Source organism: Camelus ferus, chromosome 12 (assembly GCF_009834535.1).
Source record: "Camelus ferus isolate YT-003-E chromosome 12, BCGSAC_Cfer_1.0, whole genome shotgun sequence".
Lineage (NCBI taxonomy): Eukaryota > Metazoa > Chordata > Mammalia > Artiodactyla > Camelidae > Camelus > Camelus ferus.
In genome coordinates, this window is record NC_045707.1 from 18,475,242 (window position 1) to 18,502,572 (window position 27,331).

Sequence of the window (27,331 nt, forward strand, 5' to 3'; positions counted from 1 at the left end):
AGCCAGGGAAGGGGCTCCCTGTACTTCGGAAGGGCAAGTGCCCTCTGCTTCTCTCCAGACAGGGTGTGATGGAGCTGAGGGCTCCCGGAGTGCAGTGGAGGCTGCTGAGGCCCAGGTCCAGCTTATGCCTGCCTAGGCTGGCTGCCCGTGAGTCTCCTGGTAGCTCCATGGAGTCCCTGAGGGATGAGGGCACGGCAGGAATGGTTTTCCCTGGCTGTAATTAATTGTAGTAATTTATGAGTACATGAGATCAGAGGGAAGAGATAGGTGAAGTTGAAAGTTGGGTGCTGGGTGAGGGCCCAGGTTGGATTCTTGCTTGTCTGCATGGTGCTGGTGCTTCGAGGGATGGCTGGAGGGGAGGGTACTAGGGAGGGTGAACAGTGAGGAGGACCGAGCAGGCCTCAGGGAGTGGGACAGGCACTGGGGATTGCATTGAGACTAGAAGAAGTAGGATGCAGAGAGGGAGAGAGAAAGTAGAGAGGGCACCAAAAAAAGGAAGGAAGGAAGGCAGGAAAGAAGGAAGGGAGGGGGAAGGAAGGAAGGGAAGAGGAAGGAAGGGAGAAAGAATGGGAGGGAAGGGGAAGGGAAGAAGAAAGGAAGAAAAGAAAGAAGGAAGGGAGGGAAGGGGAAGGGAGGAAGGAAGGAAGGATAGGAGGGAGGGAGGAGAAAACCAATGCAATCAGAATTAGATTGTTTCTACTTCTCAATGTGTTCTCAGCTCCTCTCTCTTCCCCATCTCCTAGTTCTCTCTTTTCTAGTCAATCTCCATCTCTCTGTCTCTCTGGTGTTTAATTTGAATGTTGATCTAGGGGTGACAGGGTTAGGCTGAGTGGCAGTATTTCTGGGGGGATGGTGCAGATAGGACCCAAGGAAGCTGGTCAGGGATTAGCCAGGAGTGAAGTGTTCCCTGGTGGCTGTGGGACCCCTGGCGCAGGGATGTGGGGATATGTATGTAACCGCCCGATGGGGCTGGTCAGCTGCACAGCACCCCAGAGCGCCTTCCCCAGAACCGGCAGTTTTCATCTGCTAATCAGAAGCAGACTTAAGCTGCCGGGTATGCCTCGGCCCGGCGCCCCCTTTCTCGGAAATCCCCCAATCTGGAAACTATTAAATTCAGACTGCTTGAAATATAGCCCTTTAATATCTCAGGCTGCCCATTCTGGTGAGGGTGCAGGGTGTTGCTCTGAGTACTCAGGGAATGGCACAGTAAAAGAAAATAATTGGGGAGCCCAGTCCCTGTGCATCTCCCCCGATCGCATCACCTTACAGGATTGGTGAGGCACTTGCAGGGACCAGCCCCTTCCCCATCATTTGAATCTCCTACTCCCTCTTTCTATTAAATACTCCAATTCTGGGGGCTGGAGGAAGGTAGGAAGGGGTGAGCATTTTGTTTGGATAATATTTTGAGGGGGGACAATCAAAGGTCGCAAACAGGGCTTGGTTTTCCCAGTCGCTGAAGCAGCCTCTCCTCTTTCCCGCTTAAGAGACCTCCCCAATTCCAGAAGCGATTGTTTTCTTGGTCCTTTTGAAAGATGCTTTGCCTGTAGTTTTCTCTCTTTTCTCGCCTCCTCACTCCTCCCCTTGGCCATGTTGCTGCTATGGGAGCCTGGCCTCGGTTCCACACGGGGAGGAGGAAGGGACACCCGTCTCCCTCTGTCCCGTCCTGACCGCCGGGTCTCAGGCTTCTCTCCCAGCCCGAGCTCAGCGGCGTTTCCGGGCCTCCACCCCGCCCCTGCTCCAAGGCCCTGTCGCCTCCCCTCGTCCGTCCGTCAGCGCGGCCTGCTTCCTGCAGCCGCTGGAGCCGGCCTTACTCAGGGCAGGAAGGAGGGCCCTGACCAGAGCGTGGGATCCAGAGCAGGCCCACCCGGCCCAGACCACTGTTCAGTACCAGCTCAGACTACAGCCTGCAGGTCAGGATTGGATTCGATTTTTATTTTTTGCAATTTGTGAATTCAAACCACAACAACACAGCACACATCTGGGGAAAGAAACGAACGCTGGGGTTGGGGGGGAAAGGGGCTAGGAAACGCTCCCCTGCCCTAATCTTCCCCTCCCATCTCTCCTCTGCTCCTTTGTCAGAATCACAAAACCCTAAAGGATGTTCCACTTGGGAAGGCAGAGGATAGGTACATTTCCGCGGCCCCGAAATGCCACTTTTATGGCGCTGTTTGTCTCCCTGTGCTGGATTCTGAATGGGGCCGAACAAAACAGCAGCGCGGAGCTGGCTAGACGTCTGGGCTTAATTGTTTTATGGTTTAAATAAGGTGGACACTCTTTCCTTTGAAATCGGATTATAGGAATGTTTTGTCTATGGCCCACGGAGAACAGGACCTCACTGGCTGGGAGGGAGAGGTGGAGAGAGCGCGCGTGAGAGAGAGGGATGGGCTACAAACCAGGGGGCAAACAGCCGGGAGAAGTCAGAGTCCCACCCCAAAGTCCTGCAGGCGGCGGCGGAATAGGCAGTGCGGAGCCGGCAGCAGGGTAAGAGGAGCGAGGAGTTTAGGGTACGCCCCGCGGGCAGGCGGTCGCGGGAGCTTCGGGGCGTGCATCTGCGTGCGCGGAGGTGTTGCGAGGCCAGAAATGCGCCTGAATGCGGGGGAAATCGTGGCAGTTCCTTTGCAGTGTCTCTTAATAAGGGAAGGGAGGTGACAAAAAGAAAATAGTGTGAAATCTTTGACGAGGTTTATTTCGAGAATTTAGAAAACAAAAGAACATTGGTCCGGGGGAAAATCCCTTCTGGGGACCCCTCGCGCGCGCACCCATTTGGAAATTCCTTCTTCCCACTTCCCACCTTTGGGCCAAGCCTGGGGACCTGCTTGCTCTAGCTGTTGGCCTTTTCCCGGCCGGACTGCATTGGAGCAAGTGGACGCGAGGTGGCGCTGTTGCTCAACGTTAGAGGCGGCGGCGGTGCCCCCGGCCGGCCTGGCCGCGCTGACATTTGAGGCCCGACCCCGAGGAGCAGCGACGAGAAGGCCCCGCACCCCGGCCCAGCCCGGCCCCTCTGGCTCTGAGCAAATCAATCGTCTCACCTGCGAGGTGTAAATAAATCGCGAGTGGCGGCGGGAGATGGGCCCTCGCTCTGGCAGCAGACTCGGGAGGCTCAGGAGGGCGGGCGTCGAAAATAATCGCTTTGCGGAGGAGATAAGCATGAAGCAGGCAGCGCGTAATTAACACGAAAAGGCAGAATGACCCGGACAAACGAACATAAATCCGTGGTACCTAGGAGGGCGGTGCAGGCCTCGGGGCGAGGGACAGAGACGTCCCAGCAAGGATGGCTTCTTGCGGTTCCTTTATTTCCAGGCTCCGGGAGCGAAATCAACAAGAAACGTGTAAAAGAAAAAACAATCAAGTGAACGAAAGAAAGAGAAGGCGAGGGACACCACCCCCAAAGGGAAAACCAAGTCCAACCAGGGGTTTCGGGACTGAGGGGCTCTCAGAGCAGGCGGTGCTGGTGGCACACTCGGGACAGTCGCATTCCAAGACACAAAGGCCCAGAAGAATAGCTCTGTGGCAGGGTTTTCGCTGGACCATAAAATGTCGAGATACCCCCCACCCCCTAAAAGATAAGGCGCAGGCCCCAGAGTGGATCCCTCCTGCCCAGCCTCCTTTTTCCAGGAGGGGAAGGGAAAGCATTTATGACAGTCCCCAGTGACCTAGATGCTGGGAGCCCAGAGTCTGTCTCTCCTTCTGCTTAGTACCCGCAGAACAGGCTCAGAGAAGGCAGGGCTGGAGCCAAGTCGGGAGCATGCTCTGGTAGTGGAGGAGAACTGTGTCATGCCTTCCACTGTCCTGGACCCTGGGGAGGACTGCAGCCCTGGCACAGCCCTCCGCTGACCCTCCCCTCCTGCTGCTCCAGGGCCAGAGTACTGGGTGTCGCAGAGTCTGGTAGGTCCCTAACTCAGATTGAGGTGGGTTCTTCCCAAATTCAGGGGATCCTACAAGCCTTCTCTGGCTGGCAGCACCAGTGACTCTCCAGTGGGAATTTGGCTGAGAGTGGCTATTTCCCCAGCAATATTTAGTTAATAGAGAGAGGGAGGGTCTCATTCTCTCTACACCATCCTCCCAGCACTTTCATTTCTTCCTCCATCCCCAGAGCTGGGCTCTGGATAGGGAAGAAAAAGATCTGGTTTTCTAACTGCTTCCTTTCCGCGTCCAACCCTGAAACCCCAGGATGTGGAAAGAAAAGAGGTAGCACATTTTTGTTTTCATGATGCAAAGAGCTAAATGTGTGTGTATGTTTATCAGGTCTTGTTTTCATATGTGCATAGATGTGCACGTGTGTGCACAGTGTCTGTGAGGTGACAGGGGTACTTCCTGGCATGCACGATAGTTTAGTGAGCATGCATTTGATGTTTTGGGGGGTGAAAGGTAGCACATACAGTACGTGTGTATCCCGAGTGTGTCCCCGTGTTGCCTGTGTGTAACAACCTCACACACTGTGGAGGAGGAGAACCAGAAAAATCATTCTTATTCATCTTCTTCATTCATCTGCACACAGCACACATGGCCACAGCTCTCTGACTTTCTCCCTTTTCTCTCTGTGTTAAGTCCACATAACTGTAGACATTTATGGCCAGAGAAAGGTGCTGATGGAATAAGGTTCTTTTATCCATTAGAATTAACTTGAATTTACCCAGCCTTGGGGATGGGGTAAAAAAGCCCAGAGAAGTGTGGGTAAATATTTAAAGAGTGTCTGTTGACGGTTCCCATCCACATCCTGGCCTGGGCAGCCTGCCTGGGGAAGTGGGGGGTGCAGTGAAGCCAGTGGGACACTATAGTCCCCGAACTGGCATTTCCTATGGGGTTAGGGTATGTGGGGACAAGGAAGAGGCCTGCTCTATTCTCCCCCAACCCAGATGCAAGTAGTCTCCTGAGAAGAAAGCTCCTGGATCAGGCCAGCCAGAAGCCAGGGACCCACCAGCTGCCCTCTCCTTCTCTGTCTCCACAAGCAGCTTTGCTCTCAGAGCCTCCAGGCAAGCTCGTGACATGGCTTGGGCTTCCTGCCTCAGACAGGAGCTGGTGTCTGAAGGGGCAGTGCAGCCCTAACTGGGTATATGGGGTGCCCCCTGCCCTCTCCATTACCCACAGCAGGCAGGCAAGAGATTCTCAAGGATCTAGGAAAGAAAGGGTAGCTTTCAACCCTGGGGAGGGGCAAGAGACATAGAGGGCTCTGATGCGTGAAGTGTTTGGGGCATATCATGTGCTTGTTCCTCCTCAGAGTCCCCAGCCTTAAGGACCCCCTGGGGAGCCCACCTTTGGGGGTTAGGGGACCTGCTCTCTCTTGTTGGCCTTCAACCACCTCGGGGGTCTTATACCTGTTGAGGTAACCTGAGTTGACCTGTTGGCTCAGGTATCTCTCTTTCTCTAAGAGGAAGGAAACGAGAAGGGGGGAGAGGCACCTTCAAATCTGAATGCGCACCTTGGAAAAGCTGGCCCTAGCCATTAGCTGGGGTTGGCTCACCCCCCCCCCAACACACACATATACCACACCCCCATCCCTCCCCCTTCCTCCCCTCCCCTTGTTCCAGGTCCCCCCCAGCCCTGAACCCCTCAACCCCCACCCCCCCCCCGCCCTCCATCCCTTCCTTCCTTCCTTCTCCCTCTCTCTCTCCCTCTCTCTCTCTCTCTCTCTCTCTCTCTCTCTCTCACTCTCTCGCCTGTCTTCATGTCGTGGATTGATGAACGCGAATCGCGTGTAAGCGCCGCCACCGCCGGGAGTCTGAGGAATTCGCCTGGGCTGTTAAAGGAAAGAGCTAAGTGCGAGAGCGCGAGCTCTACCTACCGACAGTGAAGAGAGCCGCCGCCACCGCCGCCGCCCGCTCGCCCGCCGCCGCCCGCGCCCAGCCCGGGAGCTGCGCCGCCCCGCCGGCCGCCGGCACCCAGGCGCCCCCCACCTGCCCAGCCCGGCCCGCCGCCCCGGGAAGCCGGCCGGCCTGGGGTTCGCTCCCGGGGGGAGGGCAGTTTCGGGGGTCCCGGGCGGGGGAGTCGGGAGCCAGAGGGGAGGGGGCGGCGGGTTTTCATGTGCCCAGCATGAGCTCCTACTTCGTCAACCCCCTGTTCTCCAAGTACAAAGGCGGCGAGTCCCTGGAGCCGGCCTATTACGACTGCCGCTTCCCGCAGAGCGTGGGCCGGAGCCATGCGCTGGTGTACGGGCCCGGCGGCTCGGCGCCCGGCTTCCAGCACGCCTCGCACCACGTCCAAGACTTCTTCCACCACGGCACCTCGGGCATCTCCAACTCGGGCTACCAGCAGAACCCGTGCTCGCTGAGCTGCCACGGAGACGCCTCCAAATTCTATGGCTACGAGGCGCTCCCCAGACAGTCCCTTTATGGGGCTCAGCAAGAGGCGAGCGTGGTGCAATATCCCGACTGTAAATCCTCCGCCAACACTAACAGTAGCGAAGGACAAGGCCACTTAAATCAAAACTCGTCTCCCAGCCTCATGTTTCCATGGATGAGACCCCACGGTGAGAAGCCTTTTCTCTTTCCCCCTTGGTCTCCCGCGCTCCGGGGTCTTCCCCCCCTCCCTTGCCTCCTTTTTGTCTGCCCTCGCTTTCCCTCCTGGCTTGGGGATCTCTCCAGCCCCACCCCCGGGCCTGAGTGGGTTTCTGGAGGTTGGGAGGTTGCGCTGGGGGTGGGGCACGGGGCTTGCCTGGGAGATTTGGGGGATTGGGGTGAAGGTGGGGGAAAGGTGGTGTCTGGGTGCAAAGGGTTAAAAAAATCGTTTCTCCACCTCTGTCAGTCAGCCTGTCTGTCTGTCTCTGTCTCTCTCTATCTCTCCCTCTCACTATCTCTAGTCAAAGTTGGGGAGGTGGCTGGGAAGGGCCCGAGGACTCTGAGGTTATCAGCCTTTGGAGAAAGCCAGTTTCTCCATAAGGCAGAGAGCCTCAGTCCAGGGCAGTGGCCAGGCTGTCTTGGGGCCAAAGGAGACCCCTGCTTCCTTCCCCTTGCTGGGCCAGAGGGTGGCGGGACCCCCAAGGACAGGTGCTCTGGCTCTCTGGGGTACCCACCGCCTCCTCTCAGAGAACTAGACTTAGGGCCACTACCCCAACTTTGCTTTACTTCCTTCAGTTGGAGAGAAGAGAGGAGAAAAAAGAGGCAGGAAAGGAGGGAGGCCATGCAGATTAGAGGGCTCTGAGGTCCAGAGAACCCTTGCCAAGCTGCCCGCAATCAAAGGCTTGTGGGGTCTTCCCCCTGAGACCCTCAGGGCAGCTCAGGTCATGAGCCCCTCCAAGGGTGGCCCCTCATAACCCAATTTCGAAGTAAAAGGGGAAGCAAGAAAGTGACAAGTTCCAGCGGGGATGGCCCGTGATTTATTTGCTGGTCTCCAGTTAGCAATCAGGCCAAGCACTGATACATTCTAGGAGATCAATTATTTTTCTTCCTGGCAAAGCATTAGGTAGAGAGGTCCGAGGAGGGGCAGTGAGCAGAGACCCTCTTCTTCACCCCCACCCTTTTGCCTTCCTTTTGGAAACAGACTCTGTCCCCAGCCCTGCTCACCCAATGCCCCTCTGCACTTGTAAACAAAGCTGCAAGAGCCAGTTTCCTGGGACTTCAGGCCTGGGGGGAGGTACTCTGCAGTGCTACCCTGGCCCCTGCCAGCCCCCAGTTTCCAGGCAGACCCCAGTCCCTGCCCCTACCCTCATCCTACCTCCCCAAGTGAAGCCAAGCCAAAACAAACCCTCAAACTTTCCTGCCCTTGCCTGCTTTTTGCTCTAGCCTTTTCTGCGGGAGGGAGGGAAACTGGGGAGACCAGAGGGGGTACTTCAGGGGAGGAAGACTGACAGAGGAAAGCTCAGCCCCCACCCGTACATAACCAGACTGGGGTTCTGTTCTGTCCAGCTCCGGGGCGGCGCAGCGGAAGGCAAACTTACAGCCGGTATCAGACCTTGGAACTAGAAAAGGAGTTTCTCTTTAATCCTTATTTGACACGAAAGCGCCGGATTGAAGTCTCTCACGCCCTGGGACTGACTGAGAGACAAGTGAAGATCTGGTTCCAGAACCGAAGGATGAAGTGGAAAAAGGAGAATAACAAGGATAAACTGCCGGGAGCCCGAGATGAGGAGAAGGTGGAGGAAGAAGGAAACGAGGAAGAGGAGAAAGAAGAGGAGGAAAAGGAAGAAAACAAGGACTGAGCAAAAAAGAGAGACACCCCCCCCCCTCGCCCTTAGCAACTCCCTTGAAGTTTCGTTTTATGGTAGCGGATAAATTGAGAAGTTTACGACTGTCATTTGCTTTTATAGAGAATAGAATGACACTCACAACTCTAACTACCTGTCAGATACTTGCAGCTCTGGTTTTATTACCTTTGGACTTCCCTCGATCTTTATTTGTCTGGGGGCTGGAGGGGGGAGATGGAGACACTACGAAAAGTTCCGAGTCTCTGTCTCAGTCTTTGCCCCAACACACACACTTGTCCCTCCCCCCACCCTTCCAAGTCCTGCCTGGATTTTAAGGTCTGAGAGAGACCTGGCCTCTTTGCCCCTTCTCCCAGCCCCTTCTTGCCACACTCCCACCTCCCTACTTCTCTGATAGTTATTTTAGAGGGGAGCCCCCCTCAAAATGTGGAAGAAGACTCGTGGCTTTGTTTTCATGCTAGGATTAGTGTATTAGATTTACTTTTTTATTTTCAAAGGAAAGAAAAAGTGAAGGAAGGAAGGAAAGGAAAGGGAAGATGTTTAAAGACATTTTTCAAATGATAGCAAGGAATATCCTCTCTCCTTCCCTGGGGCTCCCTGCTTAGACAGACCCCCTTGACTTTCTCTAGGAACCTGGTGGAAACCTGAAGGAGATGGGGGTCTCCCCCTCCCCCCTCCCTTTCCACAGGGTAGATAGAAGCCTGTAGTCACCGCTAAGATCCTACCTAGCCATCCCATGGTCACTCGGGCCCATGCCTTCCCCCACTTCGCTGTCTGATTTCTGTTGTTGGGCCCACATTCCTCTGAGCTGCATCAGTGTTAGCGCTCAGAAACCACCATAATCATGAAAATAATAATGATGATAGTAATAATAATACTGATAATAAATCTTTAACATACTACCTAAAGGGAACCTGCAATAATCTTAAAAACACAAAAAAAGAGAGAAATTTTTAAAAATCCTGATACAGGAGAAAAAAAGAGAAAAAATTAAAATGAAAAAAAAAGAAGAAAGAAACTTCCAACATATTTTATCACTACCTATAGAGAGAAATCCTGCTTTGAGAGTATTTGTAATGCGGTTTTGTTGTCGTTTGTTGCTGCTTATTTCACTAAGAAAAACCCAACAACTGAGACTGCCTAGCCCGCCGGTCCTGTGCGCTTTTATTGTGCTTCTAACCCCAGTAGAGTAGAACTAAATTGCACTGAATGTATAGTTAACTCTGTCTTGAATTCTCTGTTTATGCAATGTGCTCGAAAGAAAAAAAATGTTAAAAATATATCTATAATAATAATTTTGGTCATTTGTCTTTATGTCCAGCTATGAATGTAGATTTTGTGTCTCGGCAGCCCTGTTTCTGGTCCAAGTACTTTGTATTGTATACGTGAGTCATAATTAAAAAAAAGAGAAAAAATATTTGAGGCTGGAATGGCTGACTTGCTTTTTCCCCAATTCTCCTCCTGCCCATTCTCTAACACCTGTCCCCTCCTCATCCTTTTGCAACACTCTGGTGAAGGTCTCCTCCACTGATCTGACTTTGGTTAGAGGGAACTCATGTGGAGAGGAGCAGAGGAGTTGAGAGAGCAGGCTGGGCTGGGAGGGCAGGTGGAAGTGGGGAGGTGGAGAGGATGGGAAGAAGACCGGTATGCTCTTGGGAGAACCTTGGCTCCAAACAAATGGGTTTCTGAATGCCAGGATCCCAGTGGGAAGATAGCATCTTCCCTCCACTGATCCACTGTCTTCATCCTGGCCCTGGGCTGGGCCCAGACCCCAAATCTTCTCCCAGGCCCTTTTCGCAACTAGGCCTTTTTCTTCCAGGGTCTGGGGCTGAGGATGAGGTTGAGGCAATGGGGTTCCTTCTGATCTCCACACACCCCCAGGGCCAACCCTTGGTACACAGCACCCAGCACTACAACATGAACAGGGTGGAAACAAGGTGAGGCTCCAGGCAGCCTGGAGGGCTTGGCTGGAAGATTTCTTCCAGTCGGGGATGAGGGAGCTTAAGCTTGGGGGAGGGCAAAGAAGGGGAAGGTGAGTGAGCTGGTACACCAAACAGCCTGGGCCCACATTCTGGAATTCAAATTTGGCCAGCCCAGAGCCATCACTGTCACCCAGCCCGCTTGCACCCACTCCAGCCTCTGTTCTGGCTGTTTCAAGCCCACTCCCAGTTTCACCTTGGCAGTTCCTGCCCTGCCCTCATAATTTGGGTCATTGGCCTGGGGCAGGGTGGACCTGCTGAGTGGACAGTTCCCCACCCCAGCCACAGCAGGGTAAGGACAATCTTCACTGAATTCCTCATTCTCCAAAATAAACGGTCAAAGGCTAAGGGATTCTGGGGGCAAGGGGTCTCTCATTCCTCCCTGGAGGGTCCTAGTCAGAGAAATCTGTTTATGCCTGTAAGATTCTGGCAAATAATCCCAAATTCCAAAGATACAAGTCGTCTGATTCAGTCGAGAGGGGGGAAAGAGGAGGGGATGTGATCTGGTCTTAAAAACCAGATCCCCAAAGAGTGAAATATTTTTGAGACCAGATCTCTCTCTCTCTCCCCTGGCCAATGATTTCCCCAGACTTAGGCCCAGACAGACCCTTGTTTTGTGTAATTTCACCCGCGTCTGGGTCCCTGGCTCCCACGCAAAGTGGTCCTGAATACAGGATTGGATCAGGCGTCGTTAACGGGGGACTCCTGCAGCCCGAGAGAGGCTGCGGATTGGAAGCGCAGGCGGCGGGCAGCCGGGAACAGATTTGAGCAGCTCTGGGGGAAGTCTTTCGGAACCTGGGGTCCCTGCTGCCAGCCGCGGGGCCAGCCAGGTAACCCCTTTGCTGCGGTAAACACCGGCTACCCGCTGGGGAGACCCGAAAAGAGAGCATTTCGCTCCGACCGCAGGCCTTCCCATGGGCGTCCAGACTCAGCGGCCGAGGGCCGTTTCATTTTTAAATGTGGAATTATGATTGCTACTAATAAAAATCGCTGGCTCAGTAGCCGAATGGGTTGACCGTGCACTAACTGGCTTCGAAGGACCTCGCCGAATTTTCCCCATGCCAAATGTCCCATTCATCCCTGGCCCTGCTCAGCCATGCCCGTGGCCCCAAGCCCGGCGTCGGAGGGCGGGGTGCGTCTGGCGCCCGGCAACGCTTGAGATGCTAAGCCTCGGGTGGGCCAGACCAAGAGAGCTCCAGCCACCCCCTCTTGCAGCATCCGCCCCCCCACCCCGGTGCCCACCGCCTCTCTTTTCTCGTTTGGAGAGAAAAGGAGGCAAAACCCATTTTATGGGGGAACTTAATTGCGAGCGGGATGCGCTCTCTTTAGAAACGCGTCCTCCCAAATGCTCCCGCCGTCCCATTACCGGAATGGGGACCATTCGACTGCAGCAGATAGGACTTTCTCCTATTCTTTACTTTTTTATTAGCCAATCAAAGTGGCTTCCGAAAGCTATTTGTGATTTGTGAAAAATAGTATCTTTCAAAATGCTGAGTTAAAGCATCTCGCTCATTTCGCCCTGAATTTATTATTCTAATCTCAACCGTAGAGACGGGATAATGCAGCTATTAAGTTGGGGGGCAAATTCGTTTCTCTGAAATTTTTTTTTTTTAATTCTCGGCATTTTCTCTCCCTCCCCACTTTACTGCAGAGGCAACGGAGTTGGGGGCCTGCGGGGGATCTCGGGGGGTGAGGGAGGTAGTGAGTGCCCTAAAGGGCTCCTTGGGGGACCCTGGGGTGGGAGAATGGACTGGCCTCCTCAGCCTCATCTTTCCTAAATGAGATGCCCTGTAGCTGCGAGCCGGCTGGAGAGTTACCCCGCCCCACTTAGAGCGAACTCAGGACAGGTTGTGCCACAGACTAGAAGTAAAATTTCCGGTGAACTGCCCGCAGCGCTGTCCCATTCTCCCCTCGACCCATTGTGAAAAGCTGGGCCAGAGCTTCCTTGTCGTAATTTTTAACTACCTGTTATAAAATTTATGGGTGGGTTTGTAAAAGAAACGAGGTCCCTACATCCGGCTGAGGGAACTGCTTCTCTTACCGTGAAGGAAGTTTGGGGAGGGCATGAGGGACCCCCTGTTGGTTGGGGTGGGGCACCCAGCCATGGAAGTCCCCATGCCAGCTTGATTCAGGACCAAGGGAAGAGCCTTTGGGCCTTCAAATCTCCAGCTGGTGGGGAGAGTGGCTGGGTTATGACTGGCTGGCAAATAATCTCTATGGGCGAATTTATTCTGGGCTCCCCACACTGGGCTCATTGTCAAAATTAGGGGTCTGGAGAAAGGTGGGGGTGGGTAGCGCCTCAGAGTTTAGCATGGAAGGTGCAACTTAGAGAAGAATAGGTTCTTTCTTCAGGGCTTCCAAGGTGTGTCCCAGCTGCCCGGACATTGGAATTTTTCTGAAAAAGGCAGGCGGGTGTGGGCCACCTGACAAGACAGAAAAGCTTCCCACCACCTTGCACCCAAAGAAAAAGAAGTGGGAACCAAGATCTTGGGTCTTAATTTGATTTTTAATTCTAAAATGATTAGAAGTAAGCTGCCATCTGAACCTAGGAATTGAGGAGACCTGACACTAGGGATGGTCTGGGGGGATGTCATTTTCTCTGAGAAAGGAACCTGGGGATGAGGCGAGCTTTGGGGGTTCTGGAGGTTGGCCCCCATTCTCACCCCTCCTGCGGTCTCTGCAGGACTGCCCAGGGCAGGTCTAAACCCTCTCTGCTCTTCAGACCACGGCCAGGTCAGGCTTGGCGATGACGCTTCCAGCTTCCAGCGGCCTGCCCCTCCCATTTCCATCTGGGCTGGAGTTGGGGACTGCCAGGACGGGACACCCCTTGGGAAGAATGCCGTTCTCTTCCTAGAAAAAAATGGTAGCGGTAGGGAGCGCATCCCTTCTCAGTCCCCTCACGCTGCTGGCCGTCACTGCCCCAATTGTCATAAACCTTTGCAAAGCTTTGGTTTCCCCAGGTTAAACCTTAATACACCATTTATTAAGGAAAATATGTAAAAATTCTGCATGGCAAAGGGAGGCAGCCGACTCCGTGCCCGAATCTTTCCTTCTCTCCTCTCGTGTCCCCCTTTTGCCCTTTCGGAGCTGACCAGGAGCAGCCCGCCCGTGGGGAGTGGGCGGTGGGTGGGGGTGGGGTGGGGGGTCGGGGGATGCTCCCTCTCCAAGAGAATTGGGTAAACATGGCGACCGCGGCGCCCATTTGCACACGCTACACAAATGCATCGCATTCCCGGTTGTTTGCAGAAAATTTACAGCTGAGTAATAAAAGTTTACGATCGACTCACAAGTTGGATTGGCCACAAGAAGTCATGTGGATTCCATCCATGAACGTGAACTTTTTATTGTGGTTTGTCCGTTCGGAGCGCTCCGCAGAACAGTCCTCCCTGTAAGAGCCTAACCATTGCCAGGGAAACCTGCGCTGGGCGCTCCCTTCATTACGAGTATTTTTTTTTATTAATCTGATTAATAATTATTTTCTCCCCTCATTTAATTTTTTCCTCCCAGATGGAATTGCCGGAAGCTGGGAGCACCTAGGGAGGGGGGATGGGGGAGCGGCAGGAGTAGAGGGCACCCCTCTCTCCCTTCTCGACCCTCTAGCCCCCCAAGGGGCAGGAGGAATGCGGGAGCAGGAGTTGAGACAGGGAGCTGCATATGCCTCCGCCCCTCCCCTCTCCCAGGCTCTCCCTCCTGCCCCCTTCTCGCAACTCTCCTTAATTTTATTTGGCTTTTTGAATATTGGGACTATTTTTTTTATTTTTAAATTTCTATAAAGTACATAAATGTATGTGGAGCTGAGACAGGCTCGGCAGCGGCACAGAATGAGGGAAGACAAGAAAGACAGTGGGAGAGAGAGAGGCAGAGAGAGAGGGAGAGGGAGAGTGACAGCAGCGCCCGGTAAGTGTTTCCTTATTGGTTCAAATATGTAACTAATGGTCCGTAGCTGGGTGGCGGTTTCAAGATAAGGACAGCAGCGGCTTGTCTTGGTTAGAGAGGAGAGGGGGCTGGCGAGAGGGTGGGCGCGTGGGCAATTATGGGGAGGAAAATGGGGGGAGGATAGCAGAAACTAGGTTAAACTAGAATATAGTAGTGGGGGAAGTGTGTTGTTCCTATGTCACTGTGTGCTGAAGTTGGGGGTCGGGGGGCCAGAGGACTGCGCCAGTGGGGCTCAAGGCCAGTAGTGCGCCGACCATGTATGTCCTTACCTGTTATAATGGATCTGCGGCCTCTTGGCTAATGGGACTGGGACAGAGGTGGCCCGGGAGCTCAGACTTCAGGGCAGGAGAGAGAACTTGTAGGTTGTAACCATTGCCCCCAGAGCAAAGTCAGCCCCCCAACCCCCAAACAAACTTTCCAGCGCCCCCTCCCTGCTCCGCAGCCTCCTCCCTACCGGAGAGCGCGACCGCTAGAGCTCACACATGCGCAGTGCTGGCCCAGGGCCGAGCCGCGGAGCAGGAAGAGCGCGCAGCTAGGCGGGCGGCGGGGCCTGTTAATTGGCAATTAGGGGGGAGGCTGGTGGCTGGTGCGCGTCAGCGGAGGGGAGAGCGTCCGCCCACCCCCTGCTCCCACCCCTACTCGAGCGGATGGAAAGATGGGAGGTGCCCTGCGCTGCGGGTGGATGAGTGGGGGTGGGGGACTCGGTACTCAAAAGCCATCTTGTGCTTGGAAAAAGGGGGCCAATCTGCCTTCTCTCTCTTCCTGCGCGTCGCCTTCCACCCCCAACCGCGGCCACCCCACCCAGGGTACCCACTGGGCTGCTTCTCCCGCCTCGCCTGGCTGCTCTGGTCTGGGATCTGCCCTGTCTGGAGCGGAGGTGGGAATTGGGGAGGCCCCAGGCTGGGTGGGGATAGGCCCAGGCCTCACTGGCGGGGCCTCCTGGGTGAGCGGAGGCAGTGAGGACTTAAGGCGCGGCCGGTTTAAGGGATAGGGACGTCAGAATTGGGCGGCCCAGAGGGTCCTGGGCGCTCGGGATCTTCCTAATAATTGGTGCTAATGGCGTGTTGTATAGTCTTAACCCAACACATATGGTTTCATAACACAGTGGCTTAATTTCTTCCAAATGTACGTGGCCCTGAATGTGTTGCAGCTTGATATATGACCCCGCCCTGCTCCCTGGCCTGGGTCCGAGGCGGCCCCTATATATATGTGAGCTTCTGTTTATAAAAGGCGATGCACACAGAATTGCTTACACACCCAGGCAGACACACCCCAGAAGAGGGGAGGGGCGCACATTCCTGGAGAGGTCCGAGAGTCTGGGGGCCAGACTCACCTTCAATCCAGGCCAAGAGCACCCCCCGCATCCTCTCCCAACGGCGCGACTTGGCTTCTCCAAACCCGAGTGGGGGAGGGGATCGCTCCCTGATTTCCTGTTTAAACCCCCACCGGTCGCCTAGGGGGTGCGGGGGGAATAGCCTACTTTTATCAAATTCTTAAAAATATAGTTCGATTGCATTCAAATCAAACCCCTTGGGCTGGAGTTGAGGGTGAATCTTCCCTCCCCTCCCCCCATAATCCCCTTCCCTTCCTCTCCTGCCCCCCCAAAATTCCCCTTTCGCAGCCGACATAAAGGCCTCTGAGGTATTCTCCCTGGGGAAGAAATGGCATTTTCTCTCCCCCTCCCCCCCCCAATAGGACTTGTGTGTGTCGGCAGAGGCGTCTGCCGAGGGGCTAATTTCGCGTTCCTTGTTTACGATCGAGAAAAGCGCTTGGCTCTCCCCAAATGGGCCCAGCCTGCCGCCTGCTCCGGCTGCGGCGCGCTCTCCCGCCGCTCTGGCCGGGCCCAGGGGCTGACGCCCCGGGGAGCCAGGCCGCAGCGGCCGAGACCCCGAGTCCCTGCGCCCTGCAAAGGGCAAGGGGAGTACAGTGGGCCAGTGGAGGAGCCCCGGAGGCCTGAAAATGGGAGCCTTTCTCCTGGCGTACTATGGGAATCGCGGATCGGTGAGGCCTCTGTTTCTCTCTTTCGCCTGTATTTTGTCTGCCCCCGCCCCTGCAGATGGCCCCACTGACTTGGGGAGGGGGGCGGCATAAGTCTCCTTTGTTCGTGCAAGGAAGACAACAGTTTCCGGAAAAGGCCACTGAGGCCAGTGGGGATTCACCTGGAATACTAGAGGGGCCCCCTCCCTTTGGAGGGGTGGGCCTGGGCAAGGCTGGGGTGTTTCTCTGGGACTACCAGGATCTAACCTATTGTGGTTGGTGAGATTTCAGTACTAGGGTTCCTGGTTGTCTGGTTGAAAAGCATCATCCTGAAATGTCCTTATATAATATTTTAATGAATTGATTTTCTGTCCCTTCCTGGCTAGAGTCTCGCAGGCCCCCACTCGTTTCACCCCTAGAATCTTCCTCATGAGACAGAGGGATGCAGAGAAAGCATTGCAGTGGTGACTGGCCCTGATTTTCCATTTTCTAGTCTGGCCAGGGGAAAAACCCAGCCCCAAATACCAGCCCCTTCCCTCCTTACTTTCGATTTTCCTTCCCTTCTCTCTCTCCCTTGCTGCTGCTCAAACAGAAGCAAAAAAGGGGCCACCAGTGGTAACCCTCAGCCTCCTTGTAGACCAAATTCCCTGTAGACGAGGTCCTTAGAGCAGGAGAGCACTGCTGTGATTATCTAATATTAGCCAGGGCGGCTGAGAATAGAAATCAGGCTCAAGGACTCTGCACACCCAGGACTAAAGATGGGCAGAAGCCCTGAATCTGTGGGTCAGGATCTGAGGACACTCCCTGGATCCCAGGGTGCCCAGCACTCCCTTCTGAGCCCACTCTTTGGGGACCACAGGCCTGCCCCTTATGGGGCTTTGTCAGTCTTGCCATGGGCTGTATTTCATGAGCCAGCTCTTAGCTAAGGAGAAATGGGCAAAGCAAACCCTTTCTCTCCCTGGTCTGACAGTTGTGATCCCCACGAAGAATACGGCCTTGTTTGGAGAAGGCAGTCTTGTTGGGTTGGCTGTTGTGTTCCAAAACCAGGCTTGATAGCTTTATACATTTATTATATACAGGCTCAAATGTACCGGCGCAGACTTACGCGTGAATATATATACAGACTCATATTTCCTCGGTGGTTAATTGTATATTGCCATGCCTATATTCGCTCAAACACCATTTTATGTGCGTGAGAAATTTTGTTAGCCCTCACTAGATGGGTGTGTGCTCAAGGAGGCACTGGGTGCCCGCTGTGCATGCTCTGCTGAAAATGTGTGTGTGCTGGAATCGGAGTATGCGGGATTCAGTCACCAAGGGATGCCACAAAAGCTTTCTCAGACCTGATTGCCTTTGCTGTCCAAGTAGCTGTCCAAGTAGCCAGGCTGGGGAAAGACTGACTCCCTTCTGCTTTCTCTCCACACCTCCTTGAAAACTTCCCCAATTCAGGACTGTTTAACCAGGGGAATGCAGTTGTGTTGACAGTGCGTACTGTGGGGCTCTTTCGTGGAGGAGGTAGGCCTGTGAGCAGTTCTGAGCAGTTGCTGGGCCCTGGGGCTTGAAGCCTTGCTGAGGTGGTGCAGGAGACTGGAGTGGTTAATAAGGTGGCCTCTGGGCAGTGGTCTGGGGTGGCTGCCGGTCAGGGTGTCTGGACAGGCCGGTGGAGAAGGAGAGCTAGAACCGGTAGGAGTGCGGTGACCATATATCTCCCGCCCCTGTTTGCCCGGCTCTCACCGGGCCCCAGCTTTGCCTGTGTCATCTGTGGGGCAGATTAGGGGTTCTCTAAGTTCCCCCAAATGCCCAGATCTGGTTACTGGTGGGACTTCATTTTAATCCTCTCCTTTACATAAGCCGGGAAGACGGCTGATGGGGAAGTGCCAGAGAAGAAGCTGGTTCTGGCCGCCTGTGGGCCTCGAGCACTGAGTGTGGGCTGGGGCTGGGAATTCCTAGCCTTTTTCGCTCTGGGACCACGGAAAGACAGAGCAGGGTGGGTATCAATGTCTGTGAAAACCCCAGTGAAAGAAAGTAAGGACAGGAGAGGAGCTGGCGGGGTTTTCCTCCACTCCCTAGGCAATCAGGTTCCTTGCAAGAATCTCCTGTCTAGACTTGCTGCGGGTGCCGAGGTGAGCAGCTTTCTCCCACCTTCTCTCTGCCGCGCACTGAAGGTGGCCTCGGGCTTTTGGGCTTCGGCCACCCCCCGGGTGCTGGGGTGACATTACCCACAAAGTGTGCCCCTCACCCGGCCCACGGCCTCTGCCACGTCGCTGCAGTTGCCCCTGTTTATTGTGTCTGTGAGTTGTTTACTTGTTTTGTCTGCTGCCACCCTGCGTCAGAAACCCGCCAAACCAGCAAACTCACCCAGAAGAACAAAGTGCAGCACTATCCTGAACTCCCTCCCCTTTCCGGCACCCTGCTCCCGCCATTACCTCCTCCCTTACTCTCTCTTTCCGAGGGGAGGAAGCAGAAATCGTCCTAAAATAGGGCAGCTGTTTATAGGGTGGGGGAATTATGGGGACACCATAAACCTCCCGGTGGTGGAGAGACAGAGCAGCCTTCCCCTTGCCTCTGGCTTTTCTTCCCTCCCCCTGGCAACTGCTTGGTTAAGGGGGCCACATTCATTGAAAAAGTTGAGTCCCCCTCACCCCACTCCTTTCTGCAGGAGGCTTTCCCTGAGACACAGGTTGTTGGGTTTTAAATCAGGATAATGTGGGTGGATTCATAAAGCTAGATAAAGAATGGCACTCTCCTCTCACTCTCCCTTCTCCTCAGCCCCCCAAAATAGCAGTGAATTTAAGCAAATCCTACAAAATTAAATTGCCCCTTCACTAAAGATCCTATAAATCTCCAATCCCGCCAGGTGTAGAGTCAGAGAGGCCGCTGATCGCCTCTAATTTTGCTCCTGGCTATCAAATCTAAAAGAGTATCATCAAAGTAAGTAATATTCTCCTTTCTGAAATTAATTCCCCCTCCCAATCTCTCTCCCTCTTTTCGCCAGCGCAGATTAAATGATTCTTTCAGATCTGCAAACAATAAAGGATAAAATTATTTACAGGGAAATGAGGATGATGTTTCATTGTTGGCTTATTGTTCCAGAACATAATAACATTTTATTTTCAAGTGGAAGAACTTAGACCAGAGGAAGAAAAAGGGGAATGGGGGGAAATAGTGAGGGGAGGCAAGGCACCCACACACCAAACTCGTGCTGTATATAACTTTTATGACATTTGTAATTTCCTCATGACAACTCACTGTGACGTCATAAATGCTGTGTTCTTGGGTTTTACAGTTCTCATAAACCTCCAAAGTGGGTCCAAGCAGTGCTAGGTGTGGAGGGATGTAAGAGAAGACAGGAACTTGGGGAATCCTTTAACCTCATTCTGGGGACCAAAAATATTCTGAATATTCTGGATTTTCATTTTCTCTTGGGCCAAGCAGGGCTACTTGCTTTGCCTCCCTAAAATGTCACTCAGGGTCTGAGTTCCCTCCCCATTCCCAATGGGGACTAGATACTGTGTCCTAAGGCTCTCTGTCTGCCCTCTCCAGAGCTGATATTCAGCTGCTTGGGATAGAGGTGAGAGGCTGGGGGTCCAGGCCCCAAAAGCCAGAAATGATTTCTTCCAGAGGGAGCCGCAAGGGGTTCAGGGCTGAGTGTGATGGGACAGAGATGCTTAAGATCTGTTTTACTTTTTAACCCTCAGCCAGAGAAGTGAGTTGAGAAGCCAAATGCTGGTGTGGTACGGGAGTCTGTGTCAGCTGATGGTAGCAGCATTAAGTGGAGTGGTGGTAAAGAAAGGTCAGGCAGAAATCTGGAAAGAGAGGGAGAGGAGAAAATATGACATGAGTTAGCAGAGCCCCTCCATGTACCTTTCTTCTCTGTTTAATTGCAAATAAAGCAAAAGCAGCTTGGGCAGCCTCACTACCTCTCAGCTCAAAAGAGGAGTCACCAGCCCAGGCCTCTGAGGTGTTTAGGGCAGTTCTCAGGAGCTTGACATGCCCCATCTGGCCTTTTCCTCCTCCCCGCCTCCCTGCTGACCCCCAACTCCATTCAGCTGGCCAGACTGGGCCCCGTCCCCAGAATATCAGCACCCCCAAATGGGATCCATTTCCAGGTTGGGTGTGTCAAATTTCACTTTTCTCCAAGTATCTCCATGCCTGAACTTTGAAAGGAGAAAGAGCCTTCTTTTTCGGAATGCAATGCGTCTATAGGGGGTGTGGGCTCAGACAACTTCCTCACCGTATCTGTGAGCAGCTGGGGGTTCCTTGGGTGAGCTATGCTTTGGTGTCCCCAGGCAGATCCAGTTCCCTGTGGTCAGGTTCTCTGGTGGACTAGGAGACTCTCTTTGCAATCCTTTTACTCTGGATTCTGTGGAGATCAAAGGAGCTCATACACAAAACAGTAGACATTTGGAGTAGGATTTATTTTTTAAATTTTTAAATAAAAAAAGTCCAATCATAAGCCAGTCGAGCCAACTGAGCAGTCACTCCAGAACAGCAAAGCCTTAACCAAACAGTGCAATTGTGAGGTGAGATGAACAATTATTGAAACTCAGCTTTCACTGCAAGAGGGATTTCAGCCCTCGCCCAGTGGCACAAAAGGGGCCGGTGGGTCAAGGGCTCCTCTCTGGCTCTGGAAATCGAGGATTGAGGGGGTAGGTTGGGCAGCTGCAGTGGCTTCCAGGCAGCCAGGCGCTCAGGCCGAACGCTGAGTCCTGCGGCTCCAGTGTCCGTGTTCCTGAGCAGCCTCCGGAGGCGCCGAGCTGTAGTTGGTGGCGCCGGCAGCCAGGAATGGAGTGTATCTGTGTTTGAGGCTTGGTGAATCAGACATCCGCGCAGAGTTGGGGGATCTGGGGAGAGAGAGAAGACTGGCAGAACACAAACTAAGCAGGACCTCTGGAGAAGACTGTCCCCAAATAAAAATTCCAGATCTCACCCCCACTGTCACTTTAGATACCCTTCGCCAAGAAAATAATATATTTCCCAGAGCAGAGTTGAAAGCAAATGCAGGCAAGGTGAGGCCTGCCCATGAACCCCTCCCAGGCCAGGGTCCAGTCCCAGCCACCCTCTCCCGGGTTCAGAGCTACACAGGCCCCCAAACCTGGCCTGGAGCGGAGCAAGGCTGGAGTAGGAGCCCTTCACTCGCCCTGGGAAACCTTCAAGTGGCCAGCCTCCAATGCAACCCTTAACTTTGGGGACTCCAGGCCAGTGACTGCCCCCTTCTCAGGCCCAGGGCGACTGCAGTATGTTCCTCTCCTATAATTAGTGCTCATGAAAAGCATGTGTTTTGGATGGGGAGGAGTGGAACGGTGACCGGCAACTTTCTCCCTTTATTCCTTTTCTGTGTTTTTTGAATTCTGTTTTCGAATCCACTAATTCCAGCTCCGAAAGCGAAAATCCGTTCTTGCCGCCAAACCCCTTCGGAATGCTTGATTCCCGAGGAGGCCGAAGGGGCAGAGCAACTCACAGACCTGTGGGCCTGATGGGGGTGGGGGGGTTTCTCTGAACCCTCTGATTTCTCTAGGCTTGTTTTATAGAAACAAAGAACAAGTTCTCCCCCCTCCTTCCCAGGACTTGTGCATATTTACAGAGCTCAACTGCAGTTTTAATAAAACATCTGTTCTTGCTTCTGCTGATGAGTTTCCATAATTGTTTTCAGACAAATTTAACAGGAAAATATAAATATATTTAGAAAAATCCAAGTCCCAGCTCTTCTCCCATAGACACTCGTTCTTTTGCAAAAAAAAAAAAAAAAAAAAAAGAAAAAAAAAGAAAAAAAAAGAAAAGAAATAAAAAGAAAGAAAGAAATTAACATGAAATGAAAAAAGGAAAATAAAATCCAATGGAGGGAAGATCCGGCTCATCTGACCTGCTCTCCCCCCTTGGAGCGAATCCTTCTAGCAAATTTCTGCTGCATAATTAAAGATCTAACTGAAAGAAGGTGGCTTCTTTCCTCAGGAACGGAAGGTGATGGAGGGAGACTGTGCTGGAAATTAATTTTGCCAAAAGTCTTTAAGCAGTGGGGGAATTTATTTGTATTTCTGCTTCCCCTTCTCTCCCCCTTCCAGCATTTCTGCCTTTTTCCCCCAGCAGCTGGTTCCTGTTCATTATAAATCGGCGAGACCTTTCAGTCTCTGCCCTCTGTTTAGGGACGTAATAAAACACTTAACTTTCCGGGGCTGAGACTTACATTCTGCTCCTCAGGTCGCCCACCCCCGCGCCCACCGCCTTTAGGCCCCAAAGGAGACTCTTTCCAACTTTGGGGCCCCTTTCACCTCCAGACCTGGTTTAGGAGGGGCTCAAGGAAACCCAGGCATCCTGGTTGGGAAGCTGCAACACATGCTTCCCCAGAAGCCCTTTCTTGCTTCCAAGATCCTTCCTTCCCTTACCCACCCATAAAAGAGATTTAAAAATACATGGAAAATCAACACTCATTGAAAGCGAAACCTCATTAAGACATCCTATCTTCCATCATTCAATTTGTTGAACATTGCAACAATTTAATATCTTGAAGGAAATATCACTGACATGATTTATCCCTCCAGCAATCTCTCTCTGAAATGGGGGGGGGGTGATGAGGAGGGAGGGTATTTACTCTCTCTTCTGGCCTGTCCTGTGTGTTGCACAGCTACCCCTAGGGCAGAATTGAGGCTGGAAACTCTGAGAGCAGCTACTTGTGTCCAGGGGTGCACTGGCTAGTCCCTTAGCTCATCCCCCTGGGTCTCCACTCCCTCCCCAGTTCTCTCTCCCTCTTGCCCTCCAGGGGGCCTGGAGCCCCAGCCAGCTGTTGGAAACCTCTGTCCAGGCATGTCATGAATTCGAAGACAGCTGGATTCTAGAGCGAAAAGCAGCTCAAGCTGGTGCTGGTGTCTGTGTACCTGCCATGTCACCCCAAAATGAGACAACTCATCTCAGAATTTCTTTCTTAATTTCAAGAATCCTTCTCTAGACTTTCACTGTCTCCTTGGGGAGAGGAAAGTATGGTCCAAGAGGGGGAACCTTTATAATTACAGGGCGTTTTTCCTCTGCCTTTCTAAATACCAACAATTTCCCTCCTCTCTGAAGGATTAGGGCTGCATTTTGAAAAGCTAACACCAACTGTTTCACAGGAAGACTCTTCAATCCCATAACGAGGTTCATGCATTAACTAACATGTCTCCATCAGCTCCTACACACTGTCTGCTTTTGGGTTCGAAACTTTATTTTTCCCCCCTAGCGACACTCCAGGGAAGCCTTAACGTTACAGAAGATGAATAAACGAGTTTTTTCCCAGCGTAGTCCCGTTTATGGCTTTATTGCTACCCATTGATTACTCCGCTTTGTTACACAGAAGGAAAAGATCATAAAATCTGGCGACATCCGGGTTCTTGTTATAGCCAGTCCCCCCCCCCCCAAAATGGTGAGGGGAAAATATGAGCTTCCACTGCTCCCTTTGCTTGTCCGACCACCCCACTCTTTGTCAACTCAAAGTATTTTCAGCCTATGTTACGATATCAAATTAAGTTTGGATTAATCAGGGGAAAAAAGCCCATCTGCACACCTTCCGCTGTTTCTGTTCGCCCATTGCGGCTCCCTCAGAAGCCTCGGACTCAGCTGCCTTTCCCTAACCTTCTCTTCCTTTTTCTCAGCCCCAAGGTGGGAAGAAAATAAGAGTAGGGGCTGCTGAGAGGCCCGGACCCCATCAGGTGTGGCTGGCCCTTGGGTGAGAGCTCCCCAGGAAAACTAGGCTAGAATCTCCAAGCCCCAGAGCTCAGGTCCAGGAACACCTCCCTTGGCAGGGCAGAGTCTGAGGGGGCAGGGGCTTCTGACCTGGGTGGGGGCTTGAGCCTGCAACATGCTCACTGTCCATCAGAGCCCCATCAGCCTTCTTTTTCTGGCTGGATCCTAGTGAATTACCCCAACCGGCCCTGGCTGGCTCCAAATCATAAATTCTCACCAACATAAACAGGAGTTGATGTGTCTAGAAAGACACTCAGAGTTTTCTTCTTTCCTTCTTCCTTCCTTTTCCTCTCTCTCCCACCTTTTACTTCTTTCTCTTCCTTGCCTATTGTATTTTTTTCCAATAAATTTTCCCTTTTAGGCAAAAATGCTGCAGGAGTTTCCCCAAAAAGAGGGTCCTGAGGAGGAGGTGGAGGGGGGCTAGGAGGAAGAAGCAGCAGCTCCTTTGCACACCTCACCTTCGCCACTGCACCCTGAAGTCTCGCCCTTCCCTTGTAAGACTTAGTAGCTCCCCACTTGCCCCCTACACCCCAGACTCTCAGACACACTCTCCTTCCTCTGAGCATCCTGTTTTATGCAACTTCTTTCTACTTTTGATTTTTAAAAAATTATTTGGAAAAAGATATACTGGTTTAGTGATGGGGACTCACACCATGAAGTGTCAAACCAGGATTTCCTGTAGGATTTCTGGGGATCCCCCTGAGCTGAGAGGGAGCTCCTCCTCCCATGGGGGAATCAGGATGTAATTTTAGAAGGGAGCATATATAAAAGATGAAATCAGATTGAACATACAGGGATTTCTCCAGCCCTGGCTCTGGTCACAGCACAGCAAAGTTAACTGGGGCTGAGAGATTTGCTGGGAGTGCAGCTCTCTTTTTCTGGGCCCCAAGGCCCTGCTCACGAACATTCACCCTTCCTTCACCTTCAAATCAGTTACCTTTCATATATATTTTAAAGAAATCCAAGTCTTACTTTCAAAGCACACACTTAGTCTCAACTAGGGAATCAACAGAAGCAGAAGCGATTTTTTTCCCCCTTCTTGACATCTGGCTTGCGATTGGCTGGAAGGGGGTCAGCTGACTTTGTCATTTTGTCTGTCCTGGATTGGAGCCGTCCCTATAACCATCTAGTTCCGAGTACAAACTGGAGACAGAAATAAATATTAAAGAAATCATAGCCCGACCAGGTAAAGGCAAAGGGATGAATTCCTACTTCACTAACCCTTCCTTATCCTGCCACCTCGCCGGGGGCCAGGACGTCCTCCCCAACGTCGCCCTCAATTCCACCGCCTATGATCCAGTGAGGCATTTCTCGACCTATGGAGCGGCCGTTGCCCAGAACCGGATCTACTCGACTCCCTTTTATTCGCCACAGGAGAATGTCGTGTTCAGTTCCAGCCGGGGGCCGTATGACTATGGATCTAATTCCTTTTACCAGGAGAAAGACATGCTCTCAAACTGCAGACAAAACACCTTAGGACATAACACACAGACCTCAATCGCTCAGGATTTTAGTTCTGAGCAGGGCAGGACTGCGCCCCAGGACCAGAAAGCCAGTATCCAGATTTACCCCTGGATGCAGAGAATGAATTCGCACAGTGGTGAGTTTTACAGCTCCGAGATATAAATTAAATAAACTGAACTGGCTTTATGACCGGCTTCCCTAGAAGAACGGGCGGAGAGAGTTTTTTATGGCCCCATAAAAACAATCACGCTCGTCTCCTCGCCGACGCCGAGACAGGGCCCCCTCTTCTGCCCCCTCTGCTCGCCTCCCGCTTGCTCGCAGGGGCCTGGCCCCCTCGGCCCCTGACAGATTGGAGGGCTCCAAGGCGAGCTGAGGGGGCAGGAACAGGGCAGGGGATGAGGGGAGGGGGTGGGGAGCCCCCCAAAGTCAGTCAGGCTGAGGAGAAGGAGGGGGAGAGGAGGGGACAGAGAAGTGGGGAGAAGTTTCCAAGGAGCTAGGGTGCTTGGGGAGATGGGGGAGCCAGTCGTTAAGAAATGGGGCCCTCATCCCCAGTGTTTGGGGCTTTTCAAAAATCAGCTATTATACTTACAGCTTTCTGCCTGGTTCTGCCACCCCCCTACACACCTCTCTTTGGGACACACCTACCAACCTATGGGGGGGGGGGGACTGAATGAAGTTGGGATCCTGGCTGTACCCCCAGTGGGGGTGGGGACAGGACAGAGGGGAGAAGTCTGGAGCCTGAGGCGGCCTGTGAGTTGCTGGCCAAGTTAGGAGGGTCAGGGCTGTGCTAGGCTAAATCGTCTGCGGAGGATGCCTTGCTGATTGTTTTTAGTGTGTTTTGTGCCCGGATCTCTAGGGGTCGGCTATGGAGCGGACCGGAGGCGCGGTCGCCAGATCTACTCGCGGTACCAGACCCTGGAACTGGAGAAGGAATTTCACTTCAACCGCTACCTAACGCGGCGCCGGCGCATCGAGATCGCCAACGCGCTGTGCCTGACCGAGCGACAGATCAAAATCTGGTTCCAGAACCGCCGGATGAAGTGGAAAAAAGAGTCTAATCTCACGTCCACGCTCTCAGGGGGCGGTGGAGGGGCAGCGGCTGACAGCCTGGGCGGAAAAGAGGAAAAGCGGGAAGAGACAGAAGAGGAGAAGCAGAAAGAGTGACCAGGACTGTCCCTGCCACCCCTCTCCTGCTCCCTCGCTCCCCCCAGCTCCCTCCTAATCACACACTCTGTATTTATCACTGGCACAATTGATGTGTTTGGACTCCCCGAGACAAAATTAGGGCGTCAAATATGGACCTGAAAAGTCAACTTTGGACCCCCCTCCCTCACCGCACAAACTCTTTCACCAGGCGCCTCCTCCTCCTCGCTCCCGCTAGCTCGTTCTCGGCTTGTCTGCAGGCCCCTTCCCCCGCCCAGGCCTTGGGGCTCTCCCCAGAACCTCGCTTCAGACTCCACAGATCTTCCTCCAAACGAGGACTTGGCCTCCCACCCCTTCGGCGCCCCCCACCCCCGCCCCCGCGCAGAGAGCCGGCTCCCGGGGCCCGGGGGCCTCCGCTCCGGGGCCTCAGGGCCCGGCCTGGCCGCCGGGGAGGGCGGGAGGCCCAAGGAGGGCGCGTCGTGGCCCCACAGCAACCCCCAGGGCCTCCCCGCAGCCCCCGCCCGGCCCCTCTGCCCCAGCAAATGCCCAGCCCAGGCGAATTGTATTTAAAGAATCCTGGGGGTCATTATGGCATATTACAAACTGTGACCGTTTCTGTGTGAATATTTTTAGCTGTATTTGTGGTCTCTGTATTTATATTTATGTTTAGCACCGTCCGTGTTCCAATCCCACCTTAAAAAGAAAAAAAAAAAAAGAGGGAAAATTACAAAAAGAGAGGAAAAAAAGTGAATGACGTTTGTTTAGCCAGTAGGAGAAAAAAATAAATTAAAAAAATCCCCTCGTGTTACCCTCCTGTATAAATCCGACCTCTGGATCCGTTCTCGAATATTTAATAAAACTGATATTATTTTTAAATGTTTATATCGGGGTTTCTGTTACTTCGCTCGCCCGCCGGCCTCGGGGTGAAAGTTGGAGCAGGCTCCGAGCGCTCCCGCGTCTGCCCGCCGCCTGTGAGCCCCCA

General features: G+C 53.1%; 3 protein-coding genes and 1 long non-coding RNA gene across 13 annotated transcripts in view; 3 read left to right on the plus strand and 1 right to left on the minus strand.

Moving 5' to 3' along the window:
• Positions 1-27,331, plus strand: part of HOXC4 (homeobox C4) — a 60,231-nt gene that overhangs the window by 8,439 nt on the left and 24,461 nt on the right. Inside the window, exon 1 of one of the 3 annotated variants that reach the window (XM_032493023.1) lies at positions 13,463-14,013. The exons of 1 other annotated variant lie outside the window; for it this stretch is intronic. The gene's annotated coding sequence lies outside the window, so the exon portion shown is untranslated. Of the gene's footprint in view, positions 1-13,462; positions 14,014-27,331 lie in introns of those variants that run through there. One more of the 3 variants, XM_032493022.1, reaches the window with a different exon arrangement.
• LOC116667601 lies at positions 1,912-15,223 on the minus strand. Of its 6 annotated transcripts, XR_004324508.1 has the most exons (7): positions 14,867-15,223; positions 14,507-14,602; positions 14,322-14,387; positions 12,780-12,966; positions 3,220-3,301; positions 3,030-3,128; positions 1,912-2,627 (listed from the first exon to the last, which is right to left on the minus strand). It is a non-coding gene; the product is annotated as an uncharacterized LOC116667601 (long non-coding RNA). The 6 variants fall into 6 exon arrangements; XR_004324507.1 differs by having other exon boundaries at positions 14,507-14,885; XR_004324506.1 differs by lacking the exons at positions 14,507-14,602; positions 14,867-15,223 and having other exon boundaries at positions 14,322-14,452.
• HOXC8 (homeobox C8) lies at positions 5,996-9,554 on the plus strand. Its single transcript, XM_006182416.2, has 2 exons — positions 5,996-6,466; positions 7,842-9,554. The coding sequence occupies exons 1-2, from the start codon at positions 6,031-6,033 to the stop codon at positions 8,132-8,134; spliced, it is 729 nt and encodes a 242-aa protein (XP_006182478.1). The 5' UTR covers positions 5,996-6,030; the 3' UTR covers positions 8,135-9,554.
• HOXC6 (homeobox C6) lies at positions 13,457-27,231 on the plus strand. 3 transcript variants are annotated; one of them, XM_006182414.3, is made up of 3 exons: positions 13,457-14,013; positions 24,997-25,342; positions 26,063-27,231. In XM_006182414.3, the coding sequence occupies exons 2-3, from the start codon at positions 25,189-25,191 to the stop codon at positions 26,368-26,370; spliced, it is 462 nt and encodes a 153-aa protein (XP_006182476.1). In that variant the 5' UTR covers positions 13,457-14,013; positions 24,997-25,188; the 3' UTR covers positions 26,371-27,231. The 3 variants fall into 3 exon arrangements, with proteins under 3 accessions (XP_006182476.1, XP_014412859.1, XP_006182475.1); XM_014557373.2 differs by lacking the exon at positions 13,457-14,013 and adding an exon at positions 15,251-16,053 and having other exon boundaries at positions 26,063-27,082; XM_006182413.3 differs by lacking the exon at positions 13,457-14,013 and having other exon boundaries at positions 20,868-25,342; positions 26,063-27,225.